Source organism: Anthonomus grandis, chromosome 19 (assembly GCF_022605725.1).
Source record: "Anthonomus grandis grandis chromosome 19, icAntGran1.3, whole genome shotgun sequence".
NCBI lineage: Eukaryota > Metazoa > Arthropoda > Insecta > Coleoptera > Curculionidae > Anthonomus > Anthonomus grandis.
The window spans coordinates 7,527,473-7,548,774 of record NC_065564.1 but is presented as its reverse complement, the minus strand read 5'-3'; the positions used below and the strand labels follow the sequence as shown (position 1 = coordinate 7,548,774).

The 21,302-nt window shown below is 31.5% G+C and overlaps 1 protein-coding gene across 14 annotated transcripts in view; it reads right to left on the bottom strand.

The window, feature by feature from the left end:
- The window catches only part of LOC126747571 (prolow-density lipoprotein receptor-related protein 1), a 236,401-nt gene that overhangs the window by 23,472 nt on the left and 191,627 nt on the right, over positions 1–21,302 (bottom strand). For all 14 annotated transcript variants that reach the window (XR_007664241.1, XR_007664238.1, XR_007664239.1 and 11 more), the window contains exons 61-62: positions 15,393–16,048; positions 8,294–8,539 (exon numbers count right to left, since the gene is read on the bottom strand). Coding sequence is in view for 3 of the 14 variants with exons in the window: in XM_050456310.1 (XP_050312267.1) it covers positions 8,294–8,539; positions 15,393–16,048 (902 nt within the window). In the remaining 11 variants the exon portion in view is untranslated. The remainder of the gene's footprint in view (positions 1–8,293; positions 8,540–15,392; positions 16,049–21,302) is intronic.

Here is a 21,302-nt window from a genome sequence, read left to right as displayed (position 1 = left end):
TTTACCTTTTGTACATGATACCATAACAACAATTGGCGGATATGCATTTGGCATACGGAGCAACAAACTGCATTGCACGAGCAGCATCGCGGTTGTATCATGAACGTTATCCCGAACGACAACATCCTGGATACAAAAGGTTTTGTTGTGGTTCATCGGCGGCTAGCTGAGACAGGCATTTTTAAGACTGTAAGAACTGTAAGAACGGTCGAATTTGAAAAAGAGGTGCTTCAGCGAGTTGCCGATGAACCATCAAATAGCACACGTGACGTCGCTAAGAATATGAATACGAGTAACGCTTCTGTCTGGCGGGTACTACACGAGCAACAACTCCATCCTTACCACTTCCAGAAAGGTCAAGGTATGACTGCAGCCGATTATCATCCTAGAGTTCAATTTTGTCGATGGCTTCTGGATCACATCATTGCATAACCAAATTTTTTACGATATGTTTTGTGGACCGATGAAGCCTCTTTCACAAGAGACGGTATTTTTAATAGTAGGAATAGCCATGTTTGGGACGAACAAAATCCTTATGCAATTTTTCCAAGAAAACATCAGAATCGTTGGTCTGTCAACGTATGGGCAGGCATTGTTGATGATTTACTAATTGGGCCATACCTTCTACCGGAACGGTTAACAGGACCTATTTATCTGCGTTTCTTGGAGGAAGTTTTCCCAGAGCTCCTTGTCACCCTTATTTAACGTCGCTCGATTTTTTCTTGTGGGGACATGTGAAGTCTTTATTCTACGAAACTCCAGTAGAATCAGAGCTAGACTTAATTGTACGAATAACAGCAGCATTTGAAATTATTCAAAACGAGGATCAAATTTTTAGTGTAGTCCGCCGAAATCATGTGCGGCGTTTAAATCGGTGTATTGAGGTTGGAGGAAGACATTTTGAACAATTATTGTGATGGTATCATATACAAAAGGTAAAAATAAATGCATCAGATCCTATTTAGGTAATTAATATTTCTTCTAAATTTAAACGCGTCTTAGGGCCGTAGTGGCGTAGTGACACATTTCCGGACATGGGTTCCTATACTCAAATGGATTCTTCTGTTGCACTGAACAACCCCCAGAAGTTTGATCCCATGGTTCTGAAACACCCTGTATAGAGATATAGAATATATAGTATTAAAGACTCTACAGGGGTAAAGTCTAAGGGTGTCCAAATTTGGACTAATTATTGGCACCTTTTATGTATCTACTGAAATTTTTTAAAAAACTAATTTGAGAATTAGTGATATTTAGGTTTTTGCCATTTTTACAATTTCGGTGATTTTCAAAATTTGCGTTAACTTTTTTATTATTAGAGACAGAGACATGAAATAAAAAGTGTAATGCGAAACTAATTCATTGGCACCTTTTATGTATCTACAACATTTTTTGAAAAACTAATGGTTTTTGAGAAACAGTGAGATTTAAGTTATTTGCAATTTTTACAATTTGGACGATTTCCAAAAATTCGCTTATTTTTTTTACTATTAGAGACAGAGACATGAAACAAAAAGTAAAATAGAAGACTAATTAATTGGCACCATTTAAGTATCTACTACATTTTCAAAAAAAAAACTAAAGAATTTAGAGAAAAATTAACATTTAGGTTTTTTTAACTTGAAAGAAGTCGTCCATTTTCTCAAAGAGGCCTAGATTCAATAATCTAAAGGGAACTATACAAAGTCTCGGTCGCAAAAGTATTTATTAATTCTAACAGTAGGTTACACGTGTTTCGCTCATATTAAGAGCATCATCAGACATAAAAATTAAAAACAATGAAACCAAATACAATAACAACCTTAAAGTTAGATAAAATTGGTATCTTGAAAATCGACTATAAGCAGTACATAATGTGCCCGTAAAGCATGTACCTACTGTTTGTAGTCGATTTTGAAGGTACCAATTTTATCTAACTTTAAGGTTGTTATTGTATTTAGTATTAATAAATACCTTGGAGACCGAGACTTTGTTTAGTTCCCTTTAGATTATTTAGGTTTTTTGCCGTTTTTACAATTTAGATGATTTTCAAAAATTGGGTTAACTGTTTAACTATTAGAGATACAAACGTGAAACAAATAGTGAAATAAAAGGCTATTATTTGGCACCTTTCATCTATCTACAATATTTTTTGAAAAACTAGTGGTTTTTGAGAAAGTGCCTTCTAGGTTTTTTGCCATTCTTATAACTTCAGTAATTAACAAAACTTAGGTTAACTTTTTTACTTTAACAGATAGAGGCAATGGTACACTAATTAATTGACACCTTCCACCACCATTTTTTGTATCTACAACATTTTCTGAAAAACTAATGGTTTTTGAGAAACAGTGAGATTTATGTTTTTGCCATTTTTACAATTTGGTTGATTTTCAAAAATTGGGTTAACTTTTTTATTATTAGAGATAGAAAGATGAAATAAAAAGTAAAGTAGAAGACTAGTTAATTGGCACCTTTTAAGTATCTACAACATTCTTTAAAAAACGAATGGTTTTTGAGAAACAGTGAAATTTATGTTTTTTGAAATTTTTACAATTTGGTTGATTTTCAAAAATTGGGTTAACTTTTTTATTACTAGAGATAGAAACATGAAATAAAAAGTAAAGTAGAAGACTAGTTAATTGGCACCTTTTATGTATCTACAACATTTCTTGAAAAACTAATGGTTTTTGAGAAACACTGAGATTTAGGTTATTTACCATTTCTACAATTTGGGTGATTTTCGAAATTTAGGATAACTTTTTTACTATTAAAGATAGAGATACGAAACAAGAAGTGAAATGGGAAACTAATTAATTGGCACATTTTATTTATTTACAACATTCTTTGAAAAACTAATGGTATTTCAGAAATAGTGAGATTTAGGTTATTTTGCAGTTTTACAATTTGGATCATTTCCAAAAATTGGGTTTACTTTTTTCCTATTAGAGATAGAAACATGAAACAAAAAGTAAAGTAGAAGACTAATTAATTGGCACCTTTTATGTATCTACAACATTTTCAAAAAAACTTACGAATTTAGAGAAAAAGTTACATTTAGGTTTTTTGTCGTTTCTTTAATTTGGGTGATTTTCGAAATTTGAGATAACTTTTTTACTATTAGAGATAGAAACAAGAAACAAGAAGTAAAGTAATAGATTAATTAATTGACACCTTTTAAGTATCTACAATATTTACAAAAAAACTAAAGAATTTAGAGAAAAAGCAACATTTAGGTTTTTTTGCCATTTTTACAATTTGAGTGATTTTCGAAATATGGGATAACTTTTTTACTATTAGAGACAGAGACATGAAACAAAAAGTGAAGTGGGAAACTAATTCATTGGCACCTTTTATGTATCTACAACATTTTTTGAAAAACTAATGGTTTTTGAGAAACAGTGAGATTTAAGTTATTTGCAATTTTTACAATTTGGACGATTTCCAAAAATTCGCTTATTTTTTTTACTATTAGAGACAGAGACATGAAACAAAAAGTAAAATAGAAGACTAATTAATTGGCACCATTTAAGTATCTACTACATTTTCAAAAAAAAAACTAAAGAATTTAGAGAAAAATTAACATTTAGGTTTTTTTAACTTGAAAGAAGTCGTCCATTTTCTCAAAGAGGCCTAGATTCAATAATCTAAAGGGAACTATACAAAGTCTCGGTCGCAAAAGTATTTATTAATTCTAACAGTAGGTTACACGTGTTTCGCTCATATTAAGAGCATCATCAGACATAAAAATTAAAAACAATGAAACCAAATACAATAACAACCTTAAAGTTAGATAAAATTGGTATCTTGAAAATCGACTATAAGCAGTACATAATGTGCCCGTAAAGCATGTACCTACTGTTTGTAGTCGATTTTGAAGGTACCAATTTTATCTAACTTTAAGGTTGTTATTGTATTTAGTATTAATAAATACCTTGGAGACCGAGACTTTGTTTAGTTCCCTTTAGATTATTTAGGTTTTTTGCCGTTTTTACAATTTAGATGATTTTCAAAAATTGGGTTAACTGTTTAACTATTAGAGATACAAACGTGAAACAAATAGTGAAATAAAAGGCTATTATTTGGCACCTTTCATCTATCTACAATATTTTTTGAAAAACTAGTGGTTTTTGAGAAAGTGCCTTCTAGGTTTTTTGCCATTCTTATAACTTCAGTAATTAACAAAACTTAGGTTAACTTTTTTACTTTAACAGATAGAGGCAATGGTACACTAATTAATTGACACCTTCCACCACCATTTTTTGTATCTACAACATTTTCTGAAAAACTAATGGTTTTTGAGAAACAGTGAGATTTATGTTTTTGCCATTTTTACAATTTGGTTGATTTTCAAAAATTGGGTTAACTTTTTTATTATTAGAGATAGAAAGATGAAATAAAAAGTAAAGTAGAAGACTAGTTAATTGGCACCTTTTAAGTATCTACAACATTCTTTAAAAAACGAATGGTTTTTGAGAAACAGTGAAATTTATGTTTTTTGAAATTTTTACAATTTGGTTGATTTTCAAAAATTGGGTTAACTTTTTTATTACTAGAGATAGAAACATGAAATAAAAAGTAAAGTAGAAGACTAGTTAATTGGCACCTTTTATGTATCTACAACATTTCTTGAAAAACTAATGGTTTTTGAGAAACACTGAGATTTAGGTTATTTACCATTTCTACAATTTGGGTGATTTTCGAAATTTAGGATAACTTTTTTACTATTAAAGATAGAGATACGAAACAAGAAGTGAAATGGGAAACTAATTAATTGGCACATTTTATTTATTTACAACATTCTTTGAAAAACTAATGGTATTTCAGAAATAGTGAGATTTAGGTTATTTTGCAGTTTTACAATTTGGATCATTTCCAAAAATTGGGTTTACTTTTTTCCTATTAGAGATAGAAACATGAAACAAAAAGTAAAGTAGAAGACTAATTAATTGGCACCTTTTATGTATCTACAACATTTTCAAAAAAACTTACGAATTTAGAGAAAAAGTTACATTTAGGTTTTTTGTCGTTTCTTTAATTTGGGTGATTTTCGAAATTTGAGATAACTTTTTTACTATTAGAGATAGAAACAAGAAACAAGAAGTAAAGTAATAGATTAATTAATTGACACCTTTTAAGTATCTACAATATTTACAAAAAAACTAAAGAATTTAGAGAAAAAGCAACATTTAGGTTTTTTTGCCATTTTTACAATTTGAGTGATTTTCGAAATATGGGATAACTTTTTTACTATTAGAGACAGAGACATGAAACAAAAAGTGAAGTGGGAAACTAATTCATTGGCACCTTTTATGTATCTACAACATTTTTTGAAAAACTAATGGTTTTTGAGAAACAGTGAGATTTAAGTTATTTGCAATTTTTACAATTTGGACGATTTCCAAAAATTCGCTTATTTTTTTTACTATTAGAGACAGAGACATGAAACAAAAAGTAAAATAGAAGACTAATTAATTGGCACCATTTAAGTATCTACTACATTTTCAAAAAAAAAACTAAAGAATTTAGAGAAAAATTAACATTTAGGTTTTTTTAACTTGAAAGAAGTCGTCCATTTTCTCAAAGAGGCCTAGATTCAATAATCTAAAGGGAACTATACAAAGTCTCGGTCGCAAAAGTATTTATTAATTCTAACAGTAGGTTACACGTGTTTCGCTCATATTAAGAGCATCATCAGACATAAAAATTAAAAACAATGAAACCAAATACAATAACAACCTTAAAGTTAGATAAAATTGGTATCTTGAAAATCGACTATAAGCAGTACATAATGTGCCCGTAAAGCATGTACCTACTGTTTGTAGTCGATTTTGAAGGTACCAATTTTATCTAACTTTAAGGTTGTTATTGTATTTAGTATTAATAAATACCTTGGAGACCGAGACTTTGTTTAGTTCCCTTTAGATTATTTAGGTTTTTTGCCGTTTTTACAATTTAGATGATTTTCAAAAATTGGGTTAACTGTTTAACTATTAGAGATACAAACGTGAAACAAATAGTGAAATAAAAGGCTATTATTTGGCACCTTTCATCTATCTACAATATTTTTTGAAAAACTAGTGGTTTTTGAGAAAGTGCCTTCTAGGTTTTTTGCCATTCTTATAACTTCAGTAATTAACAAAACTTAGGTTAACTTTTTTACTTTAACAGATAGAGGCAATGGTACACTAATTAATTGACACCTTTTTGTATCTACAACATTTTCTGAAAAACTAATGGTTTTTGAGAAACAGTGAGATTTATGTTTTTGCCATTTTTACAATTTGGTTGATTTTCAAAAATTGGGTTAACTTTTTTATTATTAGAGATAGAAACATGAAATAAAAAGTAAAGTAGAAGACTAGTTAATTGGCACCTTTTAAGTATCTACAACATTCTTTAAAAAACGAATGGTTTTTGAGAAACAGTGAAATTTATGTTTTTTGAAATTTTTACAATTTGGTTGATTTTCAAAAATTGGGTTAACTTTTTTATTACTAGAGATAGAAACATGAAATAAAAAGTAAAGTAGAAGACTAGTTAATTGGCACCTTTTATGTATCTACAACATTTCTTGAAAAACTAATGGTTTTTGAGAAACACTGAGATTTAGGTTATTTACCATTTCTACAATTTGGGTGATTCTCGAAATTTAGGATAACTTTTTTACTATTAAAGATAGAGATACGAAACAAGAAGTGAAATGGGAAACTAATTAATTGGCACATTTTATTTATTTACAACATTCTTTGAAAAACTAATGGTATTTCAGAAATAGTGAGATTTAGGTTATTTTGCAGTTTTACAATTTGGATGATTTCCAAAAATTGGGTTTACTTTTTTTCTATTAGAGATAGAAACATGAAACAAAAAGTAAAGTAGAAGACTAATTAATTGGCACCTTTTATGTATCTACAACATTTTCAAAAAAACTTACGAATTTAGAGAAAAAGTTACATTTAGGTTTTTTGTCGTTTCTTTAATTTGGGTGATTTTCGAAATTTGAGATAACTTTTTTACTATTAGAGATAGAAACATGAAACAAGAAGTAAAGTAATAGATTAATTAATTGACACCTTTTAAGTATCTACAATATTTACAAAAAAACTAAAGAATTTAGAGAAAAAGCAACATTTAGGTTTTTTGCCATTTTTACAATTTGAGTGATTTTCGAAATTTGGGATAACTTTTTTACTATTAGAGACAGAGACATGAAACAAAAAGTAAAATGGGAAACTAATTAATTGGCACCTTTTATGTATCTACAACATTTTTTGAAAAACTAATGGTTTTTGAGAAACAGTGAGATTTATGTTTTTGTTATTTTTTACAATTTGGGTGATTTTCAAAAATTGGGTTAACTCTTTTACTATTAGAGATAGACATATAAAATAAAAAGTAAAGTAGAAGACTACTTAATTGGCACCTTTCATGTATCTACAACATCTTTTGAAAAACTAATGGTTTTTGAGAAACAGTGAGATTTAGGTTATTTGCTATTTTTACAGTTTGGACGATTTCCAAAAATTGGGTAAACTTTTTTACTATTAGAGATAGAAACATAAAACAAAAAGTAACGTAAAATACTAATTAATTGGCACCATTTAAGTATCTACAAAATTAAAAAATAAAACTAAATAATTTAGAGAAAAAGTAACATTTAGGTTTTTTGCAATTTTTACAATTTGGGTGATTTTCAAAACTGGGATAACTTATTTACTATTAGAGATAGAAATATGAAACAAGAAGTAAAGAAGAAGACTAATTAATTGACACCTTTTAAGTATCTACAACATTCTTTGAAAAACTAAAGGTTTTTGAGAAAAAATAATGTTTAGCTTTTTTGCCATTGTTCTAATTTGGTTGACATTCAAAATTTGGAATAACTTTTTTACTATTAAATATAGAGACATGAAACAAAAAGTGAAATAAAATACTAATTAATTGGCACCTTTTATATATCTACAACAATTTTTAAAAAACTAAAGGTTTTTGAGGAAAAGTGATATTTAGGTATTTTACCATTTTTAGAATTTGGGCGATTTACAAAATTTGGGATAACTTTTTTACTATTAACGATAGAAACATGAAATAAAAAGCGAAATGGAAAACTAGTTAAAGGGCACGTTTAACATACCTAAAAACATTTTGGGAAAACAGAGTTTTTGAGAAAATGTGAAACTCAAGCAAATAATCCAGCGCGAATATTTCAAGGTATCATTGTAACATTCTGTATTTTGACTTGCGTAAGAGGTATTAATTCTTGTCAATGGATAAATACAAGAATAAACAAATAAAAATACTACATCAGACTCACCTTGGGAGCATGTGCAGGTCTGCAGGCCGTTTTCGACCGAACACTTGCCGCCGTTGCCGCAATCGAAGTTGGTGCAGTGCTGGCACCGGTACCCGGTGAACCCGTCGCGGCAGGTGCAGTGCGGCAGACCGACGAACAGCGTGCAACTGCCGCCGTTCTCGCAGAAGTCCTTGCAGAGCGGCAACCGCTTCTCGCACCGTTTGCCGTACCAGTGCGGGTGGCAGATGCACTTCAACGGCGGCTTCTCTGCAATTCAATAATACTTTATTCACCGATTAAAAATAAAAAATAAATAAAAATTAAGATAATGGTGAAAACGACCTGCGCAGCGATTATAAAAAAAATTCACAGATCTCGCATCCAACGCAAGTATCTTAGGCGTATTGAAAATACCAAACACAACTCACAATTATCAGGTTAGCATCTTTGCTGATTCTTTGGCTTTTAAGATAAAGGATAACGGTCGTATCAATACCCTGTATATTTAATATGTGAATATTTTTTAATAATGTGAATTATTATTATTATTACTATTATTTTATCAATTTGGCGAAAAATCAAGAAAAAACTATTTACTGTCTTATTAGTCCATCTTAATTAACTGGCAAAACGGCATTTTTTAGTATTTTTCTTATAGCTTATGTGTGTATGAGTTTGCAAAGTTCTAGAACTGGATACTAATATTCCCTCTGCTAAGGCAATGATATCAATCAACTGTATAGTTTCTGGCAAATCTTTACCGTTTAAAAAGTTAGTCTCCCTAAAAGATGGTGTATTTTCTAGCCATAATAATATATGAGCGTGAGGACTACCTCGATGTTGAAATTCAATTCTGACAAAATAATTTTTTTAAATAATATTTCTGAAATAGGTCATTTTTCTTTAATTTTAAAGCAGCCATAATTTTTATTTTTATTTTTTTAAATATAGACAATAAATAACAGGATCATTATTGACTAATTCTGCTCTTGCACTTTTGGTTATACCATCAAAGATATTATCTTCATCTTCTAAATTTTCTCTAAATTTATAACCACACTTTAATAGTTCTTTCCAGTGTATTTCTGAGGCACTAAGTGTAAGAAATACCGTTGGTTTTTCTAGTTGACGCATCATAGCAAACAAATTTTTTTTATTTGATTGTCAATATTGTATAGAATTGGGAAATATTTTTTTAACAAAAGAGGAATATTTGTTTACCCAAAAAGTTCGCATCTATTTTTACATTATATTTTTTATTACATTACATTAATCGAACATTGATTATTTGACCTACTAATCTTTGACTACCAGAAAAATAACGGTGAAAAGATTTAGGGAGGGTTCCCTTAAACCTTTTTTATTCCCTATTACCCTATAGCAGCCTCACTATAGGTTTACAGGCAAGGGTGGCTTGGCCGTAATAGGTTGAGTAAAGAACCACTTGATTGTAGAATTCAATACTGATTTATTCACCCAAAACTACAACTATTTATATCAGTCTTAAACTAACAATTCGTGGTAATTTTCAAAACTAAGATGTTTTTTCTTTACAATACTTCCTACATTCCCAATGATGAAACCTTGCAAATTGTTTTAAAAAACTAAACAGTTTGTGATTCGGGTAACAGAGCTATGTTTTTATAAACTATACTACGCACCTTGACGGACTAACATAAACAGTTTTATTATACTTAAGTAAAAAATTGAATTTTTAAATTAATAAATTTAAAATTAAAAATGTCGATTAGACATCTTCCCCGCTCTCTCTGCTACTTGCTGTAGGAAGATTTAAGGGACGGAGTTCTACCATCTCGGTCTCTCTGGTCTTATGTCTGGGTTCTCGTTGCTTGTATTGTCTAATTTTAATAACCCATAGGAATACGCAAGACACTAGGATGATGATCAGTATAGTACAGCTCCCTGCAGTATAGGAGTGGAGTGTGACCTTTTTCCATATCTTGCCTTCCAGCTGCTGGCCTAGTCGCTGCTGGTCAATTGAAAGGTTAGTCAGATCATTCTGATGATCATCATTAGGTATGTCCAGAGACCAGTAGGAATTATTTTTAACGTGTAGAGCTGTAGGATATACCTTCAGGAGTCGGATTATTGAAATCGGAAATATCTTCAATGGCAAAATGTGTAAAAATTTTTGCCCATTGTCTTCCCTCTTCTTGTAGCGATATCTTTATGGATACCTGCCTTATTTTTAAATAAGATGGTAATTTTTTGTTGGCTTCCTGAAGAATTTTGTGTACATGGGCTGGTAATAAGATGGTGAAAATCGATCCTTGTTCAAATCGTATCTTGAAGAGTTTTAAATAGTAGCCACTTATTTCAGCTATGAAATTTGATGCTAGCTGATAGACCATAAGGATATGAATATTAACTTCATTACTGTCTATTATGCGCTCATACCCTTTCATCTTATTGATGATTTCCATACTTTGGCTTATTTTCTCTTGGAATCGATTGATGTGCTGCTCCATTTTTACCTCTGTTTCATTGATCTGCGCGATAGCAGAGATCATTACTTTGGTTTGGTGTTTGGAAGCCTGAATTAGTTCTTCTTGGTTCGACTGTAAGCTGTCGATGTCCCTATAAACTTCATCATTTACTCCAAAAACCGATGTTAGGAATTGGCCAAAAGTCTAATAGCGTAAGTCCATGTTTTGGTTGTCGGCTACGCTGAAATTTTGGGTCGTTCCTTAGAATTGTTACATTGCTTTTCACTGTCTGTGCGGGTTGATGATAGTCTTGTTTCTTTTCGCATGGTAACGGGATTAATTTTGTTACTGCCCTTTTTGTTTCCGTATTTCCTTTTCGGAGGGTGACTACTCGAACTTTGTTGTTATCACTTGGGTGCACTTTGGCTATTTTCGCTAATGGCCATCTTGCTGGGTTAACGTTGTCTTCTTTGATAAGCACTACTGTCCCTATTTTCAAATTCTCTTCATCTTCTTTCCATTTGTACCGCATTTGTACTCTACTTAGGTATTCTGTGGACCATACTTTCCAGAAATCTTTCTTCAATTTTTGAAGAATGTCTGTCTCTGACCATGCAAATGGGCCTACTAGTGGCCTTCCAATCAAAAAATGACTTGGCGTGAGTATTGTCTCATTGTCTGTAGCGTCATTTATTGCACACAGTGGCCGAGAGTTCAGGCACGCTTCAATTTGATATACTAACGTTGACAATTCTTCAAATGTTAATGTCGTTTCTCCAATAATTCTTCGTAGGTGGTGTTTTATTGATATAACCCGCATTATTTTTGCTGCCATGTAAAAAATATGATCAGGTGTTACACCACGTCTATCTCTACGACGAAGCTCACTCGTTGCCATCGTATATGGAGTAACTTTAATTTTAAAATTTCTCTCGTGTCCATAGTATATAACAGGAAATGACAATTCTTTTGCATCAGTGTCAAAAGATAATGCAGAGGGTTTGTTGTATTGGCCAGGGGCTAAATGTAGTACCATATCCTCACCTCAAAACATTGTTTGTTGTTGTAAATTTAACAATTGTTCAGGAGTTAGATATGTTTCCTTTTTCATCGAGATTACGTCCAACTTTTCCTGACACGCCTGAATTTCGGAATTATGGTGAATGTAAGATATTTCATTTTCATCTGCAAAATCAAAAGGTTCATGAAGTTGTTGAAATTTGGAATCAATTTTTATATTATATTTTCGATACAATGGTGTATTTTGAAGATACAGTAACCATTGGCGTAAAACAGGTTTTGAACACATCCAGACAAATATGCTCCCTTATGAATAATATGCCGCTTTATCATTACTGTCACAGCATAATCACCATCAACATTTCTAGGCAAAGATGTAACCATATTATTTACATTAACAGAAACATTGGCTGTTATGAATAACACTTGAGTTGAAACTCCAAGTATGTACTCATGAGCATGAGCATGAAGTGCTGGTTTGTTCTCCGTTTTATATGAATAAAAATAATTCGCTGAGAGGAGTATGTGCTCCGAATACATAAAGTAGATACTCGATATTTCCAAACAAGTCTGCACCTGAAAAAACACCAAATAAACAAGTGCCGCGTTTCGCATATTCGTGTATTAGTATAAATTCAAGTATCAGTGTGCAATGAGTGAAAGTGAAGAAGAAACTGAAGTCTGCGAATCCCAAATGGGATTTGTAAACATGCTACGTGATGTTCCCATACTTTTATCCAAGTCACAAACACCAGCTGTCCGAAAGTCAAAAAGCCAAGCAATAGAACTGATTAACAAACAGTGGAAGCTGAATTTCGGGTCACAAATAACGACAAGTCAAATGTGCAAAAAAATTAATAATATGAAATCCAGACTCAAGAAAAAGACTGACATAAACAGGACTGGAAATAAGAAAATTGTGCTGCAGGATTGGGAAAAGATTTTGTTGGAAAACATGGAAGGCAACACAAATCCAGTACTTGCAAAAGTTCCAGGTAAATTAATTAATATCTTCTTCATAAGTAACTTTATTTAAATTACCATATATATTAGTGAACCTATCTAAAGTTTGCTATTATTTATTATTTTGTGAAAATTGAATGATTTATAAAGTTATGTTGTTTATAATAATTAATTACTTATTGTTTAACATTTGATCAAGTATTTTAGACAGACATTTTTGTAGCTTAAAAACAAAAAAAGTTACAATATTATTTACGAAACTTTATCACTTGTCCATTTTTTAATATAGAAACTGTATGAATATTTACTTAATTTTTCATTTTAGGAGCATTAACTTTGATGAACACCAACATCTTCTCCTACTCCTGATTGGAAACCCGGATCACCAACGTATCTCAAAAATATTTTCATTTTATCAATGTTATTTATAGCACCACCTCTTCTTTCTCCAGATTCTGTACCCAAAAAGTGATTTGATATCCACTCTACATGTTCTCTAGTAAATCGATATAACACTTTAAAATCACCATCACAGGTACGCCTTCTAGGTTTGTAATATTTTTTTGAACGCAAATTAAGAATGAACTCAGCCATAGTTCTGCCGTAGACAAACTGAAGTCTGCTATATATCAGACTCCAAAATTGTGGAGTACATTCTCCTTCCGAGGAGCATCAACAAATTTTTATTCATAGGAAAACTGAGAATGAACTCACAGCAAATTATACATAAGAGTACCTACTCAAGTGGAGCATCTGCTCCCTATTTCTATTCATATGACATGGAGTATTTGCTCCAAATTCATGAGTAGATACTAAATGCTCATATCACAGGGACCCATTATTTGTCCCACTAATTTTTGACTACCTGCAAAATAATGAATTTTCCTTATTTCCATAAAAGGTAATAAAAATAAAAGGTATTTGTTTTTTAGTTGTCAAGCTTGCGTGACAAGTTCGGCAATTCGGCAACCTGAGAGAAAATTTTTGAATTACCTGCTGTATAAATTAAAGGTAAAACATTTTTTTTATTGCACCAACATCTTTAGTCCACCAAATTCTAAATCAATCAATTCAAAATCACATATACGACAGTATTCATTTAACTTATTACTATAAAAATGTTTGTTCATAAAGTTCTACAAATCCGATGTTCTCTTTTTAAAAAGCGTAACATCGGTCGAGGTTAACTTAATTAATTCCGTAACTTTTATTAACGCTTACTCATGATTACCGGATGAACGCTCAGTGGTAGTTGTGTTCGGTTGAATATTTCTCTGTTGTTGAACCCTTTTTCGCGTTACATTAGCTAAAGACTCAGAATTAAGTAATTGTTCTTGAACTAGTTTTCCTTGATGCCCTTGTTGCTGAAGTTTTTCTTTGTTTCGATAACGTTGACACCTTAATTATTATTAATGATAATTATGATTTTTATCTTGAACGGATCTTATTTTATTTGTGAGATTTACTAACGTGGTTATTCTACTACAATGTTTACGAAAACCTGATTGGGAGCTAAGAATTATTCCAAATGAATCTATGTGTTTCGAGATTTGAAATATATGTGTTTTTCTATAATCTTAGAGACAACTGATAAAATACTTATAGGACGAAGATCTTGTATTTCCTTAGGCTTAGAAACTTTTGACACAGGTTTAATAACGGCTTTTTTCTTTTTTTTTCTTTCTTTAAATAAGTGAAAACTTAGTTCATTTTAAAATAAGTCTAGTGAGTCTAGTTTAATTTATTTATAATCCAAAAATTTCGTTTACTAACTAACAATTTTTAGATTAACTTTCTAAGTATCGCAGGAGAGATTTTCTGTCTCAGAAGCAGTTTTTTTCCAGCGATAAAGGTCCAAATTCCCTAAAATTTTGGGTTTTTGTTTGAGGATCTTTGTAAAACTTCTCTACCTATTAAAATAAATTATTTACTAACTGATAGTTTTTAAATGAACTTTCTAGGTATACCAGCGGTAAAAGTCAAAACTCACTAAAATTTTGGGTTTTCATTTAAGGATGTTTCAAAAACGTCTCTAGCTGTTAAAATAAATTATTTACTAACTTGTAGCTTTTAAATGAACTTTCTAGGTACAGGAAAAGAGATTTTCTGTCCCAAACACAGTTTTTCCGACGGAAAACCAAATATTCCCCAAAATTTTCAGTTTTTTATTGTCGATAATTCTGAAACCTCGCTGTCTATTAAAATTAATGATTTACTAACCAATAGATGTCAAATGACATTTCTAAGTATAGCAGACGAGATCTTTTATTTCAAAAGCAGTTTTTCCGACGGAAAAACTAAATATTTTCAAAATTTTGGGTTTTCTTTTGAGGATCTTTTCAAAAATGTGCTGCCTGATATGTCAATTAGTTTCTTAACCAAAAGCCTTTAAATGAACGTTTTAAATTTAATAGAAGCAATTTACTGTCCCAAAAGCAGTTTTTATGATGGAAAAAAAAAAAAGAAAAATTCCCCAAAATTTTGGAGTTTTTTTTTAAATTTTGCAGCCTGTTAAAAAAAGATTTACCAACTAATAGTTTTTAAGTAAACTACAAGACTGTTGCTAATAGAGACTTGACCTCCTAACGTTTGTAAGTACATACGAAGACACTCAAGCCAACCGCCATTTTTACAACAAAACCCCATAAAACAAGCATCAAATCTCATATACACAAAAAAATGCGACTTACCATCAGCATCGTCAGCCGTAGCATTCCACTTGTCCAACACGCAAATCCCCCCGTTTTTGCAATGCTGCGAGCACCGATACGTCTGACACCGGTCGCCGCTATACAGAGGCGGACACGCGCAGTACGGCCCCTTATCCCCCTCCACTTTACACTTGCCGACGTTACAATCGAGCGGACAGACGACACTAGGCGGCGCCACCGCCCTACACGTCAAATTATCGTTGACAAACCCGTCGGCGCAGACGCACCGCGGACTTTTAGGCGTCAACAGACAAAACTCGTTGTTACTGCAGAAATCCTTGCACAAGTTCTTCACTTTTGGCCGCTTGTGCTCCTGGACTATCAGTAAGTCGGAGATGCGCGTAAGTCCGTGCGCGAGGTAAGTCGTCTCGCCTGTGCCGAATTTATTTAGGCGGACGACGTCGTGTTTGCGGTAAGTGGTGACGTACAGGTTGTCCTCGAACAGTTCGATCTTGTAGGGGCGTATGTCGGTCGAGTTGTCGAAGTGTTTGATCAAATTGCGACCGGAACCGTCGAAGTTGATCGATTCGATCGTGGAGGCCTTCGGGTCGCACCAGTAGAGCCGTTTCGTCGGGTAATCGATCGTCAAACTGGTCGGCCACAGGAGGTTTTGCACCAGCGTTTTCCGGTTCAGCCTGAAAAATTGAGTCACCATTTTGTCAAGAAAATCTGGGGTGTTAGGTAAAAGAGGCTATTTGATAATCAATCCATGGGCCACTTCAAGTTTTTTTCAAAAATAATGGCAGTATCTTAACTAGTGGTCCAGTCATTGGCAGTAAACTAGTTTTTCTAAGGTAAAACTGGCTCTAACTCAAAAAATTTTGGAGCCACAAAAATCGTTCATATATCAAATTGTTTGTCCAAAAATGCCCAAGATTTAGGTGAAAACCGCATTTAAATGCCTGCAATACTTTTCAAAATATCGCATAAAAAATTCAATTTTTCCCTGTGACAATTTGAACAAAGTTGAGCTTCACCAAAATTACTCTATATGAAGGAATTTTCACTCTAAATGAAAATTTCTTATGCCCAATTCATCTTCAGGAATCCCCTACCTCAGTCTAAAAAAATATTTGCAATATCTTAAGTAGGTTTTCAAATTATTAGCAAAAATGTATGAAAAAGTAAAATTTTTTCAAGCTTAGTTGTTGAAATTAGGATTTCCTTAGACTTTTACATATAAAACTGGCTCTAACTCAAGAAGTGTTAGAGCTACAAAAAACGGTTGTATGTCAAATTGTTTATCAAAAAATGGCCAAGAATTGAGTGAAAACCGCATTTAAATGCCTCAAATATTTCACAAAATATCGCATCAAGAGTTCAATGATTTCTTGCGACAATTTAAACAAAGAAGAGCTCCACCAAAATTGCTCGTTAGAAGGGAATTTTCATTCTAAATGAAAGTTTCTCATGCCTAATTTATCTTCTGGAATCCTTTTACATGTTCCTGAAAGAATATTGAGAATATATTAACTAGTTTTCGAGTTATTGGCAAATATGTATCAAAGGAATAACAAGAAGTCAAATATTGGCATGTCTCGTTTCTTAATTTAGGTTTTTCTGAGATAACATTCGCTCTAGCTCAAAAAGTATTAGAGCTACAAAGATTGTTAGTATATCAAATTATTAATCTAAAAATTCCCCAGATTTGAGTGAAAACCGCATTTAAATGTCTGGAATATTTCACAAACTATCGCATAAAAAGTTCAATATTTTCTTGCGACAATTTGAACAAAGTTAAGCTGCACCAAAACTGCTCTATAGGAGAGAATTTTCGCTCTATCTGAAAGTTTCTTATGCCCAATTTATCTTCAGGAATCTCCTACCTTAGTCTAAAAAAATATTGGCAATATCTTAAGTAGTTTTCCAATTATTAGCAAAAATTTATGAACAAAGTAATATTTTTCCAAACTTAATTGTTGAAATTAGGATTCTCTTAGACTTTTACGAATAAAACTGGCTCTAACTCAAGAAGTGTTAGAGCTACAAAAAACGTTCGTATATCAAATTGTTTATCAAAAAATATCCCAGATTTAAGTGAAAACCGCATTCAAATTCTTTGAGCATTTCACAAAATATCGCATCAAGAGTTCAATAATTTCTTGCGACAATTTGCACAAATAAGAGCTTCACCAAAATTGCTCTATAGAAGGGAATTTCCGTTCTAAATGAATGTTTCTTATGCCTAATTCATCTTCAGGAATCCTTTTACATGTGCCTGAAAGAATATTGAGAATATATTAAGTGATTTTCGAGTTATTGGCAAATATTTATCAAAGGAATAACAATAAGTCAAATATTGGCATGTCTCGTTTCTTAAATTAGGTTTCTCTGCTCAAAAAGTATTAGAGCTACAAAAATCGTTAGTATATCAAATTGTTGATCTAAAAATTCCCCAGATTTCAGTGAAAAGTGCATTTAAATGCCTGCAATATTTTTCAAAATATCGCACAAAAAGTTAAATTTTTCCTTGTGACAGTTTGAACAAAGTTGAGCTTCACCAAAATTACTCTATATGAAGGAATTTTCGCTCTATCTGCAAGTTTCTTATGCCCAATTCATCCTCAGGAATCCCCTACCTTAGTCTAAAAAAATATTGGCAATATCTTAAGTAGTTTTCCAATTGTTAGCAAAAATTGTTAACAAAGTAATATTTTTTCAAGCTTAACTGTTGAAATTAGGATTCCCTTAGACTTTTACGAATAAAACTGGCTCTAACTCAAAAAGTGTTAGAGCTACAAAAAATGTTTATATGTCAAATTGTTTATTAAAAAATTGCCAAGAATTAAGTGAAAATCGCATTCAAATGTCCGCAATATTTCACAAAATATTGCATAAATAGTTCAATAATTTTTTGCGACAATTTGAACAAAGTTAAGCTCACCAAAACTGCTCTATAGGAGGGAATTTTTGCTCTATCTGAAAGTTTCTTATGCCCAATTCATCTTCAGGAATCTCCCTAGGTTTGCCTACAAGAATATTGGCAAGTAGGTTTGAGTTATTGGCAAATGTGTATGTAAGGAATAACAAGAAGTCAAATATTGCTACCTTTCTTTCCTTAAATCAGGTTTTTCTTCGACAAAACTGGCTATAAGTCAAAAAGTTTTGGAGCCACAAAAATCGTTCATATATAAAATTGTTTGTCCAAAAATGCCCAAGATTTAGGAGAAACCCGCATTTAAATGCATGCAATATTTTTCAAAATATCGCATAAAAAATTCAATTTTTCCCTGTGACAATTTGAACAAAGTTGAGCTTCACCAAAATTACTCTATATGAAGGAATTTTCACTCTAAATGAAAATTTCTTATGCCGAATTCATCTTCAGGAATCCCCTACCTTAGTCTAAAAAAATATTTGCAATATCTTAAGTAGGTTTTCAAATTATTAGCAAAAATGTATGAAAAAGTAAAATTTTTTCAAGCTTAGTTGTTGAAATTAGGATTTCCTTAGACTTTTACATATAAAACTGGCTCTAACTCAAGAATGTTAGAGCTACAAAAAACGGTTGTATGTCAAATTGTTTATTAAAAAATGGCCAAGAATTGAGTGAAAACCGCATTTAAATGCCTCAAATATTTCACAAAATATCGCATCAAGAGTTCAATGATTTCTTGCGACAATTTAAACAAAGAAGAGCTCCACCAAAATTGCTCTTTAGAAGGGAATTTTCATTCTAAATGAAAGTTTCTCATGCCTAATTTATCTTCTGGAATCCTTTTACATGTTCCTGAAAGAATATTGAGAATATATTAACTAGTTTTCGAGTTATTGGCAAATATGTATCAAAGGAATAACAATAAGTCAAATATTGGCATGTCTCGTTTCTTAAATTAGGTTTCTCTGCTCAAAAAGTATTAGAGCTACAAAAATCGTTAGTATATCAAATTGTTGATCTAAAAATTCCCCAGATTTCAGTGAAAAGTGCATTTAAATGCCTGCAATATTTTTCAAAATATCGCACAAAAAGTTAAATTTTTCCTTGTGACAGTTTGAACAAAGTTGAGCTTCACCAAAATTACTCTAGATGAAGGAATTTTCGCTCTATCTTAAGGTTTTTTATGCCGAATTCATCCTCAGGAATCCCCTACCTTAGTCTAAAAAAATATTGGCAATATCTTAAGTAGTTTTCCAATTGTTAGCAAAAATTTATGAACAAAGTAATATTTTTCCAAACTTAATTGTTGAAATTAGGATTCCCTTAGACTTTTACGAATAAAACTGGCTCTAACTCAAGAAGTGTTAGAGCTACAAAAAACGTTTATATGTCAAATTGTTTATTAAAAAATTGCCAAGAATTAAGTGAAAATCGCATTCAAATGTCCGCAATATTTCACAAAATATCGCATAAATAGTTCAATAATTTCTTGCGACAATTTGAACAAAGTTAAGCTCATCAAAACTGCTCTATAGGAGGGAATTATTGCTCTATCTGAAAGTTTCTTATGCCCAATTCATCTTCAGGAATTTCCCTAGGTTTGCCTACAAGAATATTGGCAAGTAGGTTTGAGTTATTGGCAAATGTGTATGTAAGGAATAACAAGAAGTCAAATATTGCTACCTCTCTTTCCTTAAATCAGGTTTTTCTTCGACAAAACTGGCTATAAGTCAAAAAGTTTTGGAGCCACAAAAATCGTTCGTATATCAAATTGTTTGTCCAAAAATGCCCAAGATTTAGGTGAAAACCGCATTTAAATGCCTGCAATACTTTTCAAAATATCGCATAAAAAATTCAATTTTTCCCTGTGACAATTTGAACAAAGTTGAGCTTCACCAAAATTACTCTATATAAAGGAATTTTCACTCTAAATGAAAATTTCTTATGCCCAATTCATCTTCAGGAATCCCCTACCTTAGTCTAAAAAAATATTGGCAATATCTTAAGTAGTTTTCCAATTGTTAGCAAAAATTGTTAACAAAGTAATATTTTTTCAAGCTTAACTGTTGAAATTAGGATTCCCTTAGACTTTTACGAATAAAACTGGCTCTAACTCAAAAAGTGTTAGAGCTACAAAAAATGTTTATATGTCAAATTGTTTATTAAAAAATTGCCAAGAATTAAGTGAAAATCGCATTCAAATTCTTTAAGTATTTCACATTCGATTTCAGTGAAAAGTGCATTTAAATGCCTGCAATATTTTTAAAAATATCGCACAAAAAGTTAAATTTTTCCTTGTGACAGTTTGAACAAAGTTGAGCTTCACCAAAATTACTCTATATGAAGGAATTTTCGCTCTATCTGAAAGTTTCTTATGCCGAATTCATCCTCAGGAATCCCCTACCTTAGTTTAAAAAAATATTTGCAATATCTTAAGTAGTTTTCAAATTATTAGCAAAAATGTATGAACAAAGTAAAATTTTTTCAAGCTTAATTGTTGAAATTAGGATTCCCTTAGACTTTTACGTATAAAACTGGCTCTAACTCGAAAAGCGTTAGAGCTACAAAAAACGTTCGTATATCAAATTGTTTATCAAAAAATATGCCAGATTTAAGTGAAAACCGCATTCAAATTCTTTAAGTATTTCACAAAATATCGCATCAAGAGTTCAATAATTTCTTGCGACAATTTGAACAAATAAGAGCTTCACCAAAATTGCTCTATAGAAGGGAATTTTCGTTCTAAATGAATGTTTCTTATGCCTAATTCATCTTCGGGAATCCTTTTACATGTGCCTGAAAGAATATTGAGAATACATTAAGTGGTTTTCGAGTTATTGGCAAATATGTATTAAAGGAATAACAATAAGTCAAATATTGGCATGTCTCGTTTCTTAAATTAGGTTTCTCTGCTCAAAAAGTATTAGAGCGACAAAAATCGTTAGTAGATCAAATTGTTGATCTAAAAATTCCCCAGATTTCAGTGAAAAGTGCATTTAAATGCCTGCAAT